This window comes from Microchirus variegatus (genome assembly GCF_963457635.1).
Source record: "Microchirus variegatus genome assembly, chromosome: 11".
In the NCBI taxonomy this organism is placed as follows: Eukaryota; Metazoa; Chordata; class Actinopteri; order Pleuronectiformes; family Soleidae; genus Microchirus; species Microchirus variegatus.
This window is the reverse complement of record NC_139812.1, coordinates 11846663-11864113: the sequence shown is the minus strand read 5'-3', so window position 1 is coordinate 11864113 and position 17451 is coordinate 11846663. Positions and strand designations below refer to the sequence as shown.

At 41.1% G+C, this 17451-nt stretch overlaps 2 protein-coding genes across 2 annotated transcripts in view; one reads left to right on the top strand and one right to left on the bottom strand.

Annotated features, from left to right (window-relative positions):
- Positions 1-2967, top strand: part of cfap46 (cilia and flagella associated protein 46) — a gene marked incomplete at both ends in the record, with an annotated part of 69017 nt that extends 66050 nt beyond the window's left edge. Inside the window, 2 exons of the mRNA XM_083897351.1 lie at positions 2455-2517; positions 2893-2967. Coding sequence (XP_083753477.1) covers positions 2455-2517; positions 2893-2967 — 138 coding nt within the window. The remainder of the gene's footprint in view (positions 1-2454; positions 2518-2892) is intronic.
- A 687-nt stretch (positions 2968-3654) lies between these two features.
- Positions 3655-16853, bottom strand: valopa (vertebrate ancient long opsin a; the record flags this gene model as incomplete). The annotated part of the gene is made up of 5 exons (XM_083897686.1): positions 3655-3891; positions 6973-7206; positions 7404-7521; positions 13541-13751; positions 16490-16853. 5 exons carry the CDS (start codon positions 16851-16853, stop codon positions 3655-3657), a joined length of 1164 nt encoding a protein of 387 aa, XP_083753812.1.
- Positions 16854-17451: the final 598 nt, after the last annotated feature.

Sequence of the window (17451 nt, the reverse complement as noted above, 5' to 3'; positions counted from 1 at the left end):
ACTTGTTTTGGTAGTCCACCTTTGTTCCACTTGTTTTCTTTATCATTGAAGTGTCAGACTTAATCTATTTTGATTGAATACATTTTCTAACCACCCGGTGTGAAATGGGGTGAGAATATAATAGGTATAATATCCCTGTAATGAATGAGAATGACTGTAATTATCCAATGTTGTTAACGGGGTGCTGCCGATATTTACATTTCAAATGCCTCGTCTTGAAGTCGATGGATCACGGGGGTCCCATGTTTTATTTTTAATAGATCTTCAGGACACAGTAAATCAGAACAAGGCACGACCACAAAAGAACAACGCGTGTGTATAATCACTTTTCGAAAAAATAAACTTTAATGCAGACATTTATAACCAGAATACACTTACAGTATAAACCCATGTAAACCAAAATCAAACCATATGTACTTATGATACACACACACAAACAAAAAAGATAGATCTCGTCATGCCTTTTGTAACACAGCAGACGGCGGCAGAGTTGGTGCGATGGAAGTGTTCGCCCCCTCTATCAGCATGCAGTGCAGTCTGTTTGGCTTCCGCCAAAATGTGACACTGGCAGATTTGTTTGATTTATATCCTGCGCTATCTTCAAGGTGAAGTTCTTGCTTCTAAAAGCCCCCGACACACCTACTGTATCTACGATAGGTCGGAACAAACATATGCGTGCAAGGAGGGAGAAGGCCAGGGACAAGTTAAAAGCAAACTTTGATCGTGTAGAGGACTGTGCATGTGTATGTGAGAGAGACATTTACACGGATATCTTGATTTTTATTAAAAAATTATCATTATTATCTTAATTAGGCAGTGCTGTGGTCGCACCTTTTCCAGCGAGCCACAACATACACATTATGAGCCACTGAGAATCATTTCAAGCCACAGTTATTTAATGGGATTACAAATAGAAGCATCTTGTATCTAGTGTTTCCTGGTGGAGTCCTGCTCATGGTGTTGTTCTGATGCTGATATTTCTGATATTGGCTCCCTGGAAGATCTACAACCACAGGATTCCTTCCCCCCCACATTGACGTGTCATAGGCTACACTTTCAATCAATAACTTATATCATGTTATGCAAATGAAGCTGAGCTATCCATGGAAAACCTAAGGCAATACATTTGTGAAATAAAACCTGATCTTATTGCAGCAGTAAAAACAATTCAAGCTAAATTTGTATTTGGCCTTTCTTGGTTGTGTTACAGCATACAGCTATAAAATTATTTATATTTAAGTATTTGCAAGTGATTGTTTATAAGCAGTATAATGGACTATATTATACAAAATTAAAGTGACAAGCAGTAACACACACATTTTAGTATCATATCTGGATTTCCACTGATAAAATAAAGCAAATCTGTAGGTAGGCAATGGAATTACACATTACAAACACAATTACATACACCAGCCACTGTCATGCTTCACTCTTGTTGTTCACTTCTTTGCGAGCAGTCATCTACTTGTTGGGGGAGTCATTTTTCTTTCCATCTCATTCTTGTAAATATAAAACCTCACTCATTTTATGCTGTTTTCTCCCAAGTTGTGAGGTAAAATATCCATGCTGATCCAACTGTCTTTGCTAAATACGGAAAATGTCTCAATTCTGACATGACACGTTATGCGCCAACCACGCGTCCTCCTATCATAGTTGTTACCAAATTAAAAAATATCACAGAATATGCACAGCATGTTGCAATGGTTGTCTCTGAACACATCTATGAACTAATAGATGGCAAATGTGAAATATGAAACCACGCAAACGGAGCCAGTCACAGACAGGTCATTGTGCAGCTGCAAATTGGGGCTTTAGCTCTATGATCTGACTCTTCTGTTCTGTGGTAGCATAAAAGAAAAAAAAAACATAAATAAATAAATATAAAATAGAATTAGTGCAGATCTCAGTTCCACAAGTGATTAATTTGTGTAGTTTTCTTCGATTAAAAACAAAGCGACAATGAATACATACGTCGGTCAAACAGAGGCTTTTAACTTGCCAGTTAAACCATGGTCTCGTGTCCGTGGTAATTATAAGGCATCACATTTAATCTGACACAGACGCACTGATGCTGAAAGAGGCTAAATGTTACCTCTAACAGATTGGCCAGACATGATTAGAACACACACACACACACACACAGAGCTCATTGCAAACAGACACCATACTGTCACTTTTTTTTTAAACACAGTGAACCGCTGTGCAGCATAGAGAGTACAACAGTGTTTCAACAAATATCCAGTTATAGTGAACAAACATGCACCACAAAGTCAAGACGTTTCACTACTCACTGCTAAATCTACCGCAGTCGACACTGACGTGTTCTACTGTATGATGCTCTCATATTGCTGTTGACCTGTGCTAATAAAGAGGGGTATCATTGCTTTTGCACATGGGTGCTTAGTTACTGTTTAGTAATGATAGTTATTGGTGCTTGGTGTTTCATCTTCACAGGGCCATAGAGCCGTGGTTCTCAAACCGTGGTACCACCAAGCTTCCTCCGGTGGTACGGCCAGGGTATGTGATCGAAGTGGAGCTGAGGGATTTTGACCAGAGTGTGCAGAAAAAGAAACAAATGTAATACATTAAATAATAATAATGAGAGTCACCTTATCTTTCGCGTCACCCGTTAATCTAATTTGTATTTTAATGGCGGCGATAACTGTGTTCCTTAAACAGATCAATATTTTCTCTGGTGGTACTTGGTATAAAAAGTTTGAGAACCAGTCATAGGGCATATTGTAATACAGGCAGCGTATTGCAGGGTGTGTGTATGTGTGCCTGTGTGTTATACAGTATGTAGGCTCCATGTGATGCTTTGCTGTGTATATATTTGAGTGTTATCCCTTGCTTGCGCTTCATGAATATGTTTTTTCTCCTCCGTCGGTGCAGAGCGTAACAGGAGACCGGCATCTCCGAATCCCACTGACCATCTTTACCAAAGATGAAAGCTTTGACCCAGACTAGTCTACATGGGGATGAAGTAAAGTGAAGGAATCCAAATCCAGAGGACTGCTCTGTCCTCTTGACGAGTGGAGATGAATGAGAATGACCTGCCGTGGTACTGAAACAGCATAGGAAAAAATTATGTTTTCTCTGCAGGCACCATCACGGGGCTTCAAAAAAGAAGGGCAGGATGAGATGAAAGGCTGGATGCATTGTGAAGTTTGAAACAACACTAGCTTACCCTTCAGTTACTGATGCACTTTGAGCAGTCTCTATCACAGACGCTATCAATTAAAATCATTAACCTCTGATGTGACACATGAGGTTTGCAAAGATGGTCATGAGAGTATTCAAGATATGTTCTAGAATCAGGACAGAGTAGTAGCCAATCAAAGATTCATGGTATTTCTGTTGGTTCTGTCGATGCAGCTACGTCTCGTTCCCACTCCTGTGCCTTTTTTTTTAAATCAAATATCCACAAGATTTCTCAGCATTACACCATTTTGTGCCAGTCCCTACTTACTTTTGCAAGTGAGATATAAAACAATGTGCTAGAACCATCCACTATGTAAACACCTCAAGAGCTGACTCTTTTGTGGCCTTCACTTCCCTAAATGTCCAAAGTTTCAGGAACACACTATATCTAGATTACAGAGGGTAACTTAAGACTCCCGTGTTAGAGAACAACCACTGGGACGAAGTTTACGGTTACATTGGACACACTTTGTTCTCTGGGATGGGCAGCTGAGCAAATGAGCCACAGTCAGTTGGAGAGTCGTCAGACCTGGGCGATGCAGTGCTACCCACGGGGATGCGAGCCGCAATGGCTGACATTTCACCCGTTTGACTCTCGGCTGTAATTCCAGGTCGTTCTGAGGTCTGGTTCAGGTGGCTGTCTGGTATGGTCCCAATGCCAGTGAATAGGTGGATTAGGCACTTCCTGAACTGGGGCAGAAAACAGGGGGAATTAGAAGATGTTTATGTTGAAACAGAAGGCACAAACATTCAAAGGAATTACTGCCTAATACACAGCACTGAAATGGGTCATTCCACAAAACTCAGATCTGCTCCTTCCACTGTAACTGTAACACACGACATTCAATTGTGTCTGCATTGTCGTCTTGGATACACACATGAGCACAGTGACAGTGGCAATTATGTCCTGTTTATAGTTGTTCCTGGAAGAACATAACCATTGCTGGTCCTCACTAACAGCCCCACAATCATCCGTTTCCACATTACTTTTAATCTAAAACACACTAATTGACCTTTTTGAGTGTTAAAGTTCCCACCCTGTAAAGCCTTGGGGAGAAATTACAATTCTTGTCACCTCAATGACCAGTGTAATTTAACACAAAAGCCTCCTAACTGCTCTCCACAAGCCAGTAATCATTTTCAAAGTGTGGCATTAACTCTTCTATTGCCCTCATGAAAACACAGAGCACTAATCTATGAGGGGTTTCTTTTTTCACTCTGAGACCTTAATATGCTGTTAAACCTCTTACATTTCACACTTGTACAACACATTTCGAACAATTTTTCGACGAAAAGAACATCAGCAGCATATACAGTAATTCCTTACGCTTCTACAAAGCAGCTGAATGCTAGGGAGTCACAAAAGTTGGGAACATAAATTTGAAACACTAACATTTTACAACCTTAATTCTGTGTTAAATCCAGTATGTGGAAATCACAAGGGAAAAAGGGGGAAACTAGCGGAGAATCTGACTCTTTACCTGCTGTTATCCAGCATGAGGAACATGATCAAAATTACATTTAATTCGGCTTTATTGTAGGTCTATTTTTCATCTCCCATTAATCGAGCAGCATACAACTATGTATTATTTTAAAGAGTCCTAGTAGAAGTTCTGAATTGACATAAAATGTTCTTACATCGTCGTCTCTTTTATATAACTACTTTTCAAGTAGCTGTGGTAATGTATCATGGGAATACTGAGATATTGATTTGCCTCATCTTGTTATGTAACATCCATTCTGCCTAATCTGATCACAGCTAAGGGGTTAAGGCCAGGTGAACATGACAGAGAGAGAGAAAGAGAGATATATGTTAACCTCTCTGAACTTCACCAGATTGACTAAAGCAGCTGGCGGTCAGTTCAAACCAGCATCTATACTGTATAGCTGCCCTTAATAACCTCCAGTCAATATCTTAGTGGAGACACTCAATGATAAGAGTGCAGCTCTGAAATGGAGAAATGTATTCTCATTTGTGCATTGTACCAAACACATGTGCAATGTTACATGGAAAAGTCCTAAAAGATATCAGGATACTTCAATTTTGACGTGAATGTGGGTAATAGCGGCTTCAAACTGCAGCAGGAGGCAAAGACAACTGAGCCTGTTCATGATCCGCAGAATTAAAGCCGGTGTCTCTGGATCAGACATTCTTGCATGACTTTTTTTAGAACTGTATTATGCACACTTTTAGGCGAGGGAGTAACTGTCCTCAGAGATGTCACTCTCAGCAATCTTTATCGCACACACTACTACTAACACTACTTTTTTTTTTATCTGTCTCAAATCACAGCGGGATGCCAGATTCTGCTCACAGCAGGAAAAACACGTTCTTAATTAGAAATGCACAGATCCCATTTCAACTGAATTCTGATACCTGGATTTGGATATTTTCCAAGTCTGAAACGATACCAACAGCAGAGCACCCTGTTGTTATTGTTGTAGCTTGTATTATGCGTGTGAGGCTGAGCCTGAAATATTTAAAGGTAAAAATGTAATTTGTCTTTAAATGTTAATCTTGCACGAAGAACATGTTTCAGGCAGGGACACTCTCCTCATCATCATTAAACCATTTATTGCAATGCAATTAGACTTGGCGCTGATAATTTCAGTATTTTTAATGTTCCCCTTGATTGGCCAAGCTGCATGCAAACAATACAATGAGCGCCATTTTTAAATTTTGAACCTCTGATTTAGAAAGTGAGAGGCTGAGGTGGTGGCGGCAGTGTGAGGCAGCGCTGAGGAAGCAAGAAATGAGTGAGGGAGGAGCGTAAATGGACCACCTTGGTGTGAGAGTGGCCGTGACTAATAAATCGCAGTCAGCTGATAGCAGCTTGCACTTATGACGACCGTGTCCTGCATGAACTAACACAAGTGCGACGACTAAACACGGAGAAGGCAAGCATCTCAAGAACTTGCATAGAATAATTATTACATAATACATATGTATGACCTGGCCTGAATCAGTAACAAGGGCTGATAAAATATTGGATTTGATCAATCCCATCTGTACAGAAAGCACTCAGAGTGCACAAACATCTGCCAATGCCGCTTTACTTTTCCACAGCGTCAACACACTCCTCTATCTCAAAAGGTTACAGGAATCCAGATCCATGTCGGGATGACCACCAACATCTTTTTATTTGTACTGTGCACTATAACTGACAGTACATCCCCAGAAAATCGAGTCATGCTGCTCACAACCAGACAGACAGATAAATGCAGCCAAAAACATTATTACCTCGTTCTTGGCATAGGACTATTTTACAGCGAAGCTGCCAAAACAATTGCACTGTGGTTCACACAATCAAAAGTGACTCAAATGGAATCTAGAAACATATGGACAGACCTTTTTTTTTATATTTGTACAGTCAACAATGATTCGCCAAAGTGTCTGTGCGCACGTGTGTTACACTTACACCGAGAAAAGTGCTATACAGCATAATGTAAGAGAAAATGTCAGCGCTGGCACTTTCACATTGTCAAACCTCACAAGCATACCATAGGTTGCTCATGTATTTTTTACAACAGAGGCATAAATGGACACTTGTACTTTATTCATACACTATGCATTATTGAGAGGCAGAGTGACACCAAACAAACGATGGGGGAAAAAAAAAACATCTCAGTATTCAGCAGGAATCCATCCACCGCACACACATGCAATAATGTGCCCCAAACATGACAACTCTATAGTACAGTTCTGAAGTCTGTAAAAATGAAATTGCTAAATCGATCAACACTGAAGTAAAAACACAAATGAAAAACTACCTGTTTGTTCATGAAGACGTAGATGACTGGGTTGTAGACGGTAGCCGTCTTGGCAAAGAAGGCGGGGATGGAAGCCAGCCTGGGATCCAGTTCAATGGTCGGATGAGCCGTGACCAGTATAGAGAAGGCCGCATACGGCGTCCAGGCCACCATGAAGGCAACAAGCATGACCACCACCATGCGGGTCACCTGACGCTCTGGCTTCCTGGCAGTGGCCAGACGACCATGAGATACCTGTGGAGTAAACCGTAAGCAAGCTCAGTCCATTTGAAACAAAAGGTCATCGCCCACAAACACAATTCCACTCTCTTTTCTGATTCTCAATTTTGGACAGTGGACAGTTGGATGTGACATCCTATACGCTTTCCACACCTTCCTCGTATTTCCTACAAGAAGTTCCAATAATATCAGCAAAACGAGCAAGCACCGACCTTCCTGAGCTTCTGCAGGAGCTTCCCATAGCAGAAGAATATCACTCCAAGAGGGAAGATAAAACAGGTGGCAAAGAAAGTGATGATGTAGCTGTGATCGATCATGTTGGTTGAATACCTGTACAAACACAAAAAAAAGAAAAAAAAGATGGGTTAATAAATGTGCATTGAGCTACCAATTAATTGTATTAGATATAGAAGCTAAATAATATATTGGTGTTTACTACACAGTGTGTAATATTATGTGATTTGCTGATCTGAAAATAGGATCTGTCATGCAATACTAACACAATAACACAATAACACAAACCTGTCCAGGCAAATCTGTCTAACACCAACACAACAAGAGGCCAGATTTTACTTTTAACACCAGCCAGTGTTCCTCCACACTTGAAAGTCAAGGTGATTTTGTTTGTTTTTCAGGTATTTTTCTTTCTTCCCACAAACGCCATATACTTGTACAACTTCTGTTGCCAAACGCCCGCTCGTGTCACCACCAGATTTACCCCACACCTCAGGTGAGTCTGCAGACCTCTATAAAACGACGACTCAAACATAGATTGTCTTGACTGTAACAGACAGTTACACACTACAGCTTTAAACATAAAGACAGGTTCATGAGTAGAGTCTTATATGTATATATTTTAGTTGATCAGCCACCACTCTGACGTCTTCAGGGGAACCAATGAACACAGTGACTTCACACAAATTATTTGGATCCCTCCGTTCTGTGCTTAGGTTCTTAGATTCTTTATATATTTTTAGATGTCACCTCTCATTCCGTGGACTACTTCGTCTGATCTGCAGAGCAGAAATCACCAAAAATAGAGGGTGGGCCGCAACACCACTTATAAGTCCATTCCTGAGATCCCGTTCCAGGCAGCTTAACATCCATTCATACCACAACCCATGACCGTAAACAACTCACACGTGAGCTCAATGAACGGTGGCCCCAGTCTCAGGTCATGTGAAATGTGGAGCAGGTTTTCTTCCAAGGACGTCTGGGCGGCTAATTCGACCCCTGTGATTTTGCCACCACTGTGCTGATTGATGAAGAGGTCCTTAAAACACAGATGTAGGCCTTTCCGAGCCAAATCCAATTTGTCACAGGTTGATAACCAATTTTAGACACATGATTAAAGCCGGTCGCAGTTTAGAGTGACGCAACAACGGTCCTAATTGTTTTGTAAGGGTTTGTGAAAATAAAGGAGGAGGAACATATTTCTACTGTGTAAAAAAAACTGTTTGATCTGTTGCAATAATCAGGAGTAACTTAAAAAAGCGACATCAAAGACCGTGAAGACATAAAGGTCACAATTATACAGTCGCTAAACCTCACATGGCCTGATCCAAGATGAGAGAGCAGTAACCGAGGCCAACCAAAACCTGCTTTTTGTTTTTGTGTTGGAAACCAAACCCCTTCCTGCTCCTGAGTCAATTATCCACAGTCTCTTGTGCATCACTCAGAAAATAATCAGATAATCAGAACATCTTCAATCTCCAATCTTGTTAGGTTTGGAGAACACACATATAAACAGTATTGGGTGGTTAATGGCTGTTTGCTGTTAATTCCTGGTGACATAAGTATAATGATTACTCCAAAATTCCAGTGGGGAACCTCTATCGCCCCCTGTGGACCTCCAAGTAATTACCACAACACTGCAGTTCTGATTTGACATTGACATTTTTCAGAGTGAGACAGAAACAAAGCTGTCTCAATTTTTATTCTACTTCAGTAAGTCATGTGTTGTATATCTGTCGATGTGTCCCTGGTCTTTTCAGCCATGGTGCAACTGTATGAAGTTGTGGTTCTTACGCCTTGTGCAGTGCAGGAATGTGGCCACAGACACACAAACCGAAAAAAGTGCCGTGGAGCCGCTCAGCATTGTGTGAACTCTGTGTTGTTTTGTGGTTTTGAAACTCCTACTTGAATTATTTCAAGTAGGAAATGAAAGGACCCTCGCCCCGCGCAACTCTGGGAGCGCAGCAGTTCCCCGACCTCATCTCGCTTTATTTTCATTCAGGGACACACTTTGTGCCAAATTCCATAAATTAATATATATGTCAAGTTTTGTGTTAATGTGACTTTTCAGTTCATCACAGGGTCACAGTGAAACAAAAAAAACAAGCATTCAATGTCACGCTTGCTTAAGAGTGTCTGTTATTTATTCAAAATGAGATAAGATTCTCCAACATGCCTCGTCCCCACATTGCATGTGATTGGACAGAGAACTTGGAAAGTTGTTCCCACTGGGATTTTAACTTGTTTGTTTGAGCGATTGGGCTTGAAGCGCAGGGAGTTATCCCTTAAGCTCTGGTGCCCGGCTCGGTCAGAATCGTGGCGTTACTGAGCCACAATGACTCCGTTCCAGATCAAACCAAAACAAAAAAAATACAAATAAATAATCAATAATTCAAAATAAAATTGACTCATCATATTTGATGACTGTGAGAAATCACGTTAAATATTTCAATAGTTGGAATTTAAAAGTAAAGTTATAGAAAGATAGAGTAGAGTTAAAGAAAATTCTTGAACAACTTTTAATTATTAACTTTGTCTAGAACAAAACTTAGTTTGGAGGGGCTAGCTCAAACGTGCTAGGACGAGTTCCGTCAAATGCATAGACTTGTCATTTTAGTTTCCAAAATGGCTGACTTCTGGGTGGGCGGAGCTAATGGAAGTACATTAGAAATTAGTTTGGAATCATGAGAGCAACAACTGTACCAAGTTTGGTTCAAATTGGAACAACTATATTGGACTTAGACACACACAAAACCTTTTTTTACGCAATTTTGACCACTTTATCTTGCGTCAAATTCCTCAAGAAAATTTGGACTAAGCCTAACACACTCACCAAATTTTGTCCTGATCGGACCACTTTCGTCTGACCATAACTCGACTTCTGGGGGGCGCTACAGAGCCCTGGAGTTAGGGCCCTAGGGCAACGTCGGAGAAAAATGATCAACTCAACAGAAACAATAGGTTCCTCGCACTTCGTCCCAGGAGCCATTGGCCCTAGCATGTGTGCTCAGGCCCTAATTAAATTACTAAAATGTAAAGTCTGTCTAACCACTGAGCCGAACGGTAGACTGAGCTGCGACATTTTAAACTATTTTACATTCAGATTTGCAGATGTTGACAGATGTTCCCACTGTTGCGATTGTAAAAGTCTCAAATGTACATGGATGTATGCAAGTGCTTCTTCATCACTCAACAGAAAAGCAACAGACTATCCTGCCAAGAAATGATAATGACATTTTAATGAGCACATGGTCATGACTGAATATTCCTGGCAGCTAAAGGGATTTGAAGAAGCAATTTCCATCTGTGTTTTTGTAATAAACATTTTATACAGGACATGAACAGTGGGATTGAAGGGAAATTAAACAGTTCATTTGTGTTTCGATTTTATCCCACTCCCGTTACCAAGGATACAATCACTTGTTGACACTTATTTCACTTGTGCAACACTTCCATTCATGCACATAAATGAGGCTCTTAAAATGCTGTGCAGCGGTTACACTGGGACCTAACACACCTGTGCTGTTTGAGCCTCGGCTATTGAGCAAATGTTTTCTGACAGAACTTATGCTGTGTGCAGCCAGAAGTGGATCAAATCATATAGGAGATCCATGAGGTGATCTCTTAATCGTATTGTCTAAAGCATTCGTTCCCTTTCTGCAATCTTCATCTGAGTAATTCTTTCTTAACAGGGCTTGAGGCCAACACTCTACCCCATCTGCAGCGCTTTGATGAAAGCAGCTAAACAGCATTACCCAGGTGACACCCTGAGGTCCAAGGTTTAAAACCTTTTGTCTATGAGGTGCATTTACACATTTTGAGCTAATGCAGTTGAAGATCTGACCCACAGACTCAATGTAGAGTGCCTGGGATCTTTATCTGTTTGTACTCAAGGTGAGCCAACGGGATTACAATGAAGTCTGTGTTATTCTTTAGTAACAAAAGACAACTGTGTGGTGTCACGAAGAAGAGGCATCGAGAGCTTGAAATTACAGTGGGGGGGCAATATTTTTAAGGATAGGTATATTTCAACAGAGAGAGATAACAAAGAAATCCAGAAAACAACTTTAAATAAAGGTTAGAAATTAATTTGTATTTGACTGAGAGAAAACAAGTCAAGTTAAAATAAACCTACACTAAAAAACATGGACTGTTAGGGTGCTTTCACACCTACAACATTTGGTGCACACCAAGCGTGTTTGGTCCCTTGGTTCGGTTCATTCGTTTGAATGTAATCACGGTACTTTGGTGTGCACCAAATCAACCGATAAAGTGGTCCGAGACCATCCCTTCAGGCAGGCCTCGGACCACTTTGGTACTGTTCCTCTGGGGTGAAAGCAACCAAACCAAATGGGACGTAACAGTCTGATAAATGCATGCATCACAACAACACTCCGTTTATTCACATGCCGTGAACTGACGTCACACCCGCGATACGCTTACATTAGCTCTGTTTAGCAAGCTTGCCGTTTGTATGACAACTTCATAACAAGCCTATTCTTCTCTGTATTCACATTAAAGATGAAAAATGTGTGGCTAGGCCGTGTTGATAGACCAATGGAATACCCGCTGTATCTGCAAGAAGATCGTCGGCTAATGATGAAATGATCATTCAGGAGGAAGGCACGTCGCTCTTCTTCCTGAAGTGGCGTGCAATGCGCCGTCGGCTAGTCGAATAAATCCGTGAATCATGTTCGAAGTTAATTGTTTGGAGAAAATGACCAACACGCACAATGTAATGCGCGAGGATCAGCACCATGAGCGCAACTCAAAGCTGTTCCTCCATGTTTATCTGAAGTGGCGCGTTAGTCTGGTTCCGGCACCGAAGGTCTTCGCGGTCTATTTTGGTTAATTTAGAACTATGCATATGTTAAAGCAAACCGTACCCACGTCTGTTTGCTACATTGAAACATTTTTCTGACTGGTGCAGACCAAACCAATCGAACTATAGGTCTGAAAGTGCCCTTAATTTCTTTGTAAGGGGATAAACTTCAGCAAGGGAACAAATCATTTTTTCTCCCACAGTATATAAATAGGAGTAGGACACCTCTTGCAAGTTACATGCACATTTAAGGGAAGTCAAAAAGTACAATAACTTTCAAATATAATTCTTTCCCCCACCAACAAGTGCACTGCTACTGTACACACACTAACACCAGCTCAGTCAGATCTGATAGTATTGTTTGACAGAGCCCGGTTTCAGACGAAGGACGTGGCATGCAAATGTTGCATTGTTTCTGTACATGAAGACCAATCAGAGGCAGAACAACAACATTCTCAAGAACAAATATTACAGAGATTAATGTTAGCTAATAATCACAAAGGAACCTGTGTGTGCATGCAGTGTAAAAAAAAACAAGCCTCAATGCAAAGAATAGACTGCTGCTGTGTCTTACAAATACGTTTTACTACTTTTTTCATAATCAGGGCAAAGTGTAAGGGTGCATTCACACTAACCAGTTGAATCAAACCCTTTAGTTCGCAGACAAAAACAACCAGCTTCTCTTGAAAGAGGTGGTCTCTGACCGATTTGCAAGTGAACGCTGTAGTGATTCATCACTGGTGTGGACTCTATCTACACCTTTTACTGGATGTGCAGGATTTACGGCTACAACCTCAGTGTTCTCATCTACATCCATAAGTGAAGAGAAGAGAGAACTGGGAAAAGAGCCGTGGATATACATAAATGAGAATGCCACATCCTGTGTCTGGGAAATCCCAACTCATCCTACTCCACAGGTAAAATAGCACATATATCAGATCATCATAACCTTGCATACCAATACATACCTGATCTGTATTCTCTGATTTGCCTTTGTGAACATTAACCATATCACTGTATCGAATTTTCATCAGGTGCAGAACAAAGAACCAGACTATTAGGTGTGAATGGATGCCAAGATTGAAAAAATAAATATTGGAGATGGTTTTCTACCCAGAACTTTGGAATAATGTGCTCTGAAATGTGTGCCGTTTCCTTGGTACATTGGGGGAGAGTCCAACTGTTCACATAATTAACTTACAGTTTCTCGGGCAACAAGACTAAAATAGACTGTTTCTCTTTTTTTTCTGAATGTTTAAATCTTTCAGAGAGAGTAAAATAGTCACTTCTTACCAGTCAGGCTCACAGGTGGTTCCAATTTTGCTTATAGTGTATCTGTTCCATCCCAGTACTGGAGGGAAGGTCCAGATGAGGGAGAAGGTCCAGACAAAGATCAGACCCAGGATCGCGTGCTTCGCCTGCAGTCGGATGTTCCCCAGTGGCCGACAGATGACGAAAAACCTCTCGAAGGACAGAACAGCCAGGGACCACAGGGCTACGATCCCTGAGGCAAACAGCAACATGAGTGCGTTAGAACGTCTATACCATGAACCACCTGAGAAATTATTAGTCACTCAAAAATAACAACATTATTACCAACGTTAAAATACAGTGGTGTAAATAGGCCGAGTACAAAAGGCAGATTTATTCCCAACATAATTTGCACTCTCATCATTTTCCTCTTCCAATATGTTCTTCAGACACTGGTATAGTGACATTAAGATGGAGCAAAAGATAAAATTTTTGTTGTTGTTGTTATTTGTTTAACGGCCAAAATTCATTAGCGCCACCGTAACATAGCTTGTATCCAAGAGGAAGCTCACGTACCATAGTTTGAGAACCATGGTGTTAGAAGATCAGCAGTATAACAGCAGTCAGGGACACCTTCCAATCCTGGGATGAGTTTTTATGATTATGAAAATAACATCTATTTTTATCACACATAAATGAACGTAAAAAAAAAAAACCTTTCCTGGACTGGAGAACCAATGTCTGAGCACATGGTGTGTGTTTTTGTGCTTCTTCTCCATTAAGTGGACACATTAAGCTACCCCTCTAAAAAGCCACTTTCCATTAATTACTTATCCTTCCACACCAAAGGGACTTGGTGTCTGTGGACCTGACTCAGTTTACTCACAGCACCATGTTGGCAGGGAAAGCTCCTCGAAAAAAATGAACAGACGCAAAACGTAACACTTTAAATCCACAGAGATCGAGCAATATATCACAGAACCTGACAGACCGACTGTATCTGATCATTACAATACACACCCCAGGGGCTTTTTTACTACTATGGAAACATCCAGAGCATACACTATTATTCCAGACCTGCAGCTTTACATCTTCAACTTTCTGAGAACAATGCACGTCAAAATAAAAGCATGTAAAATAAACAAGATATTTAATCTGATTAACATTGGTGTCTATGATGACGGCATCCAGCTTCTCAATCGAGAGTAATGTGTGAAATGAAAGTTTTAGATACAATAAGGCTTTACATAAAACACTTGAACATCAGTAAGAAGTGTAAAAATGCACCAATCGTAACTTACGTTTGCCCTTAACTCCAGCACCGTGATGAACAACAGCACCTGATACGACGTGATCTCTCTCTACAAGAGGACTCCGCTCTCTGTGGGTTCCCATTTCTCCATCTTCTACGCTCACTTTGAGTGTTTTTCCCTGTGACTCAGGTACATTTTCTCCCCGCAGCATAGGGTTAGGGTTAACCCTTCTCTATCCGGGCGCAAAACATCTATCTGCCCTTTTCACTTTTCACCGTACCAGACCACCTCAGCTTTATCAATGCAAATCCAGTCTCTCTCACACACACACACACTCAAACACACACCAACAGCTGTCAATCACTGAAATTGCTGAAAAGAAATTGGAGAAGCTTTCTAGCACAGTGTCCTTAATCATGTAAGTCTCACTTCAGTGGGTATTGATTAGGCATCAGCTTTCTAAATGAGAATTTGGTATGCTAGAAGGTTTCCCCCCTCATGCGGCTTATTCCCATCATATTAACAAAAGATGTGTTTGTGTCTGCTGCACCTGCTCTTTGCCTTAACATATTTGTGTCTACATGCATCCTAATCACATGGTGCAGTACGTACATTCACTATTGATAATCCATGAACATTCTTAAAGTAATCCGAGTGTAGTAATATATTGTCTTGTCACCTGAGGACATATGTTCTCATTTCATACAAATTATAACGACCCTTGTGGAACCCAGGGAAATTAAATGATTAGGTATAATTTGTTAATATCCTACAAGAAGCACACATAGCTCATTCACTGAAGCATCGTCAATAAATTCAGATTTTGTGTTTGTGGTCTATCCGGCAATGTGATTGAATTAAAGCCATCCTGTGACTTCCTGTGTTGTTCTTCCACAAGTTTCCCAAGACGCTGAAATAGCATCACACAAACCTTGTTACTAAACCCAATAATGAGCGTCTGTGACGGACAAAAACAAGTTTGTTTCTCCTGATGATCCTGATGTCAACGATCTCACTTTGTCAAAAAAAAATGTAGCGTGAGTCGAGGATACATGTAAACAATGCAACTGACATAGTTCAACAGTCATTTACGACAGAGAGTGTGAGGAGGCTTCAGTGCTACACTGCTGATCTGAATTGTGCCTGATCGACCCATAACAGGCTCACAGACGTCAACACAGGACTTTTTATTCATTAAACCATGACAAATGTATTTTCTTTTGTGTTTGCAAACACTTGTGCTCTGGTTTCAGTTTGCCGCACTCTCCATAATACAGATTACACGTGCCAAGATGCATTATGGGGGATAAAATTTAAGCAGCGCAGTGTGCGCTGTAACAATAAGCTGTTTAAACACTAAAGTATACTTAAATACTTATATGATGCATGCAGCTTTATAAAATTAGGATTTTGCTGAATGTTACTGAATTGTTTTGGAGAGTTTCCTCTTTTTTATTTTCCATATGATCCTGTCTTTGTGTAAATTGTGATATGGCACTGTAAATGTACTGTATTATTTCATTTCTCAAAGAGTGTTTGTTACCTGGCGTAAATGAGGATTCTTATACGCTAAACTATTCACTTGTGTGTCCTTTTTTTATTCAACCCTATTCCCATGAGTTCACATTTGTGAGCAGGTGTTGGATTAAAGTGTGTGATCATGCATTTGCAATACAGCTGCAACACTGGACTGAGAGTTTATAAAAAAAAAAATAATAACATAAATAAATAAACCTACCGAAATAAGTCACAGCAAAGCCCTCCAGGACGCAAGCCCACCTGCCCAAGAAGAAAAAACCCCTGCAATTGGTCAGGAAACTTATTACTCCACCAATGAGGGACACGAGAAAGTCAGCGATGGCCAAGTTAACTATGATGTAGTTCAGCGGCTGTCTGAGCTGTTTGAACTTGTAAGTGACAAACATCACCAGGAAATTTTCGCCCAGAGACAGCGAGGTGACCACGAACATGAGCACGGCCAGGATGGTGAAGTTCCACGGCGCCACGTTCTTAATTGGAGCCCTGAAGGGATCGTCGGTGTAGGAGAGTTCAGCCGCCACAGTGAAGGAGACAGCGGTCACTGACAGGTTTAAAGTATCCATTGTGTCCTCACACCCGCGGCGAAAGTTACCTGCCTCGGTTGCTCTAAGAGAGGAAAACGTCCCGCTGCTTCACTTTTTCTCACACTTGATGCGGACGCGCTCACACTGTAGTCTGCACTTAGACGCGCTGCTTGCGCCGCGGAGCATCATCGCTTGCGCATTTGGGACTCTTCTTTGGCAAAGTTCTTGGACAGAATTCTGACCGAAGCGCATGGTGTAGAGAGAGGAATCAAATCCTGAGCTGCTGCTGCTGCTGGACAGAGTAAGTGTAACCTACATGTGAGAGGAGAGGAGCAGAGGAGGAGGAGGAGGAGATGTCTGAAGAAGCGCCGGCAGCAAGTGCACGAATGACCTACCAGTGGCATCTTGGAGGTTCTTATATAGGCGGCACAACGCTGCTGGACGCCAGGCGTCTTCTTTTGCGCGATCATAACGCAGTGTCCAGGTTTGACGCACAATCTGGTTCATCCCACTCTTTTTTTTTTCCTTTTTTTCTTTTTTTTTTTATAAATCTGACCTCACCCACCAACTTGTGAGTACGTGTTTTTAAGCACGTGTGCAAAATGAACTGCACATTTACACCTGCTGACTTTTCCTC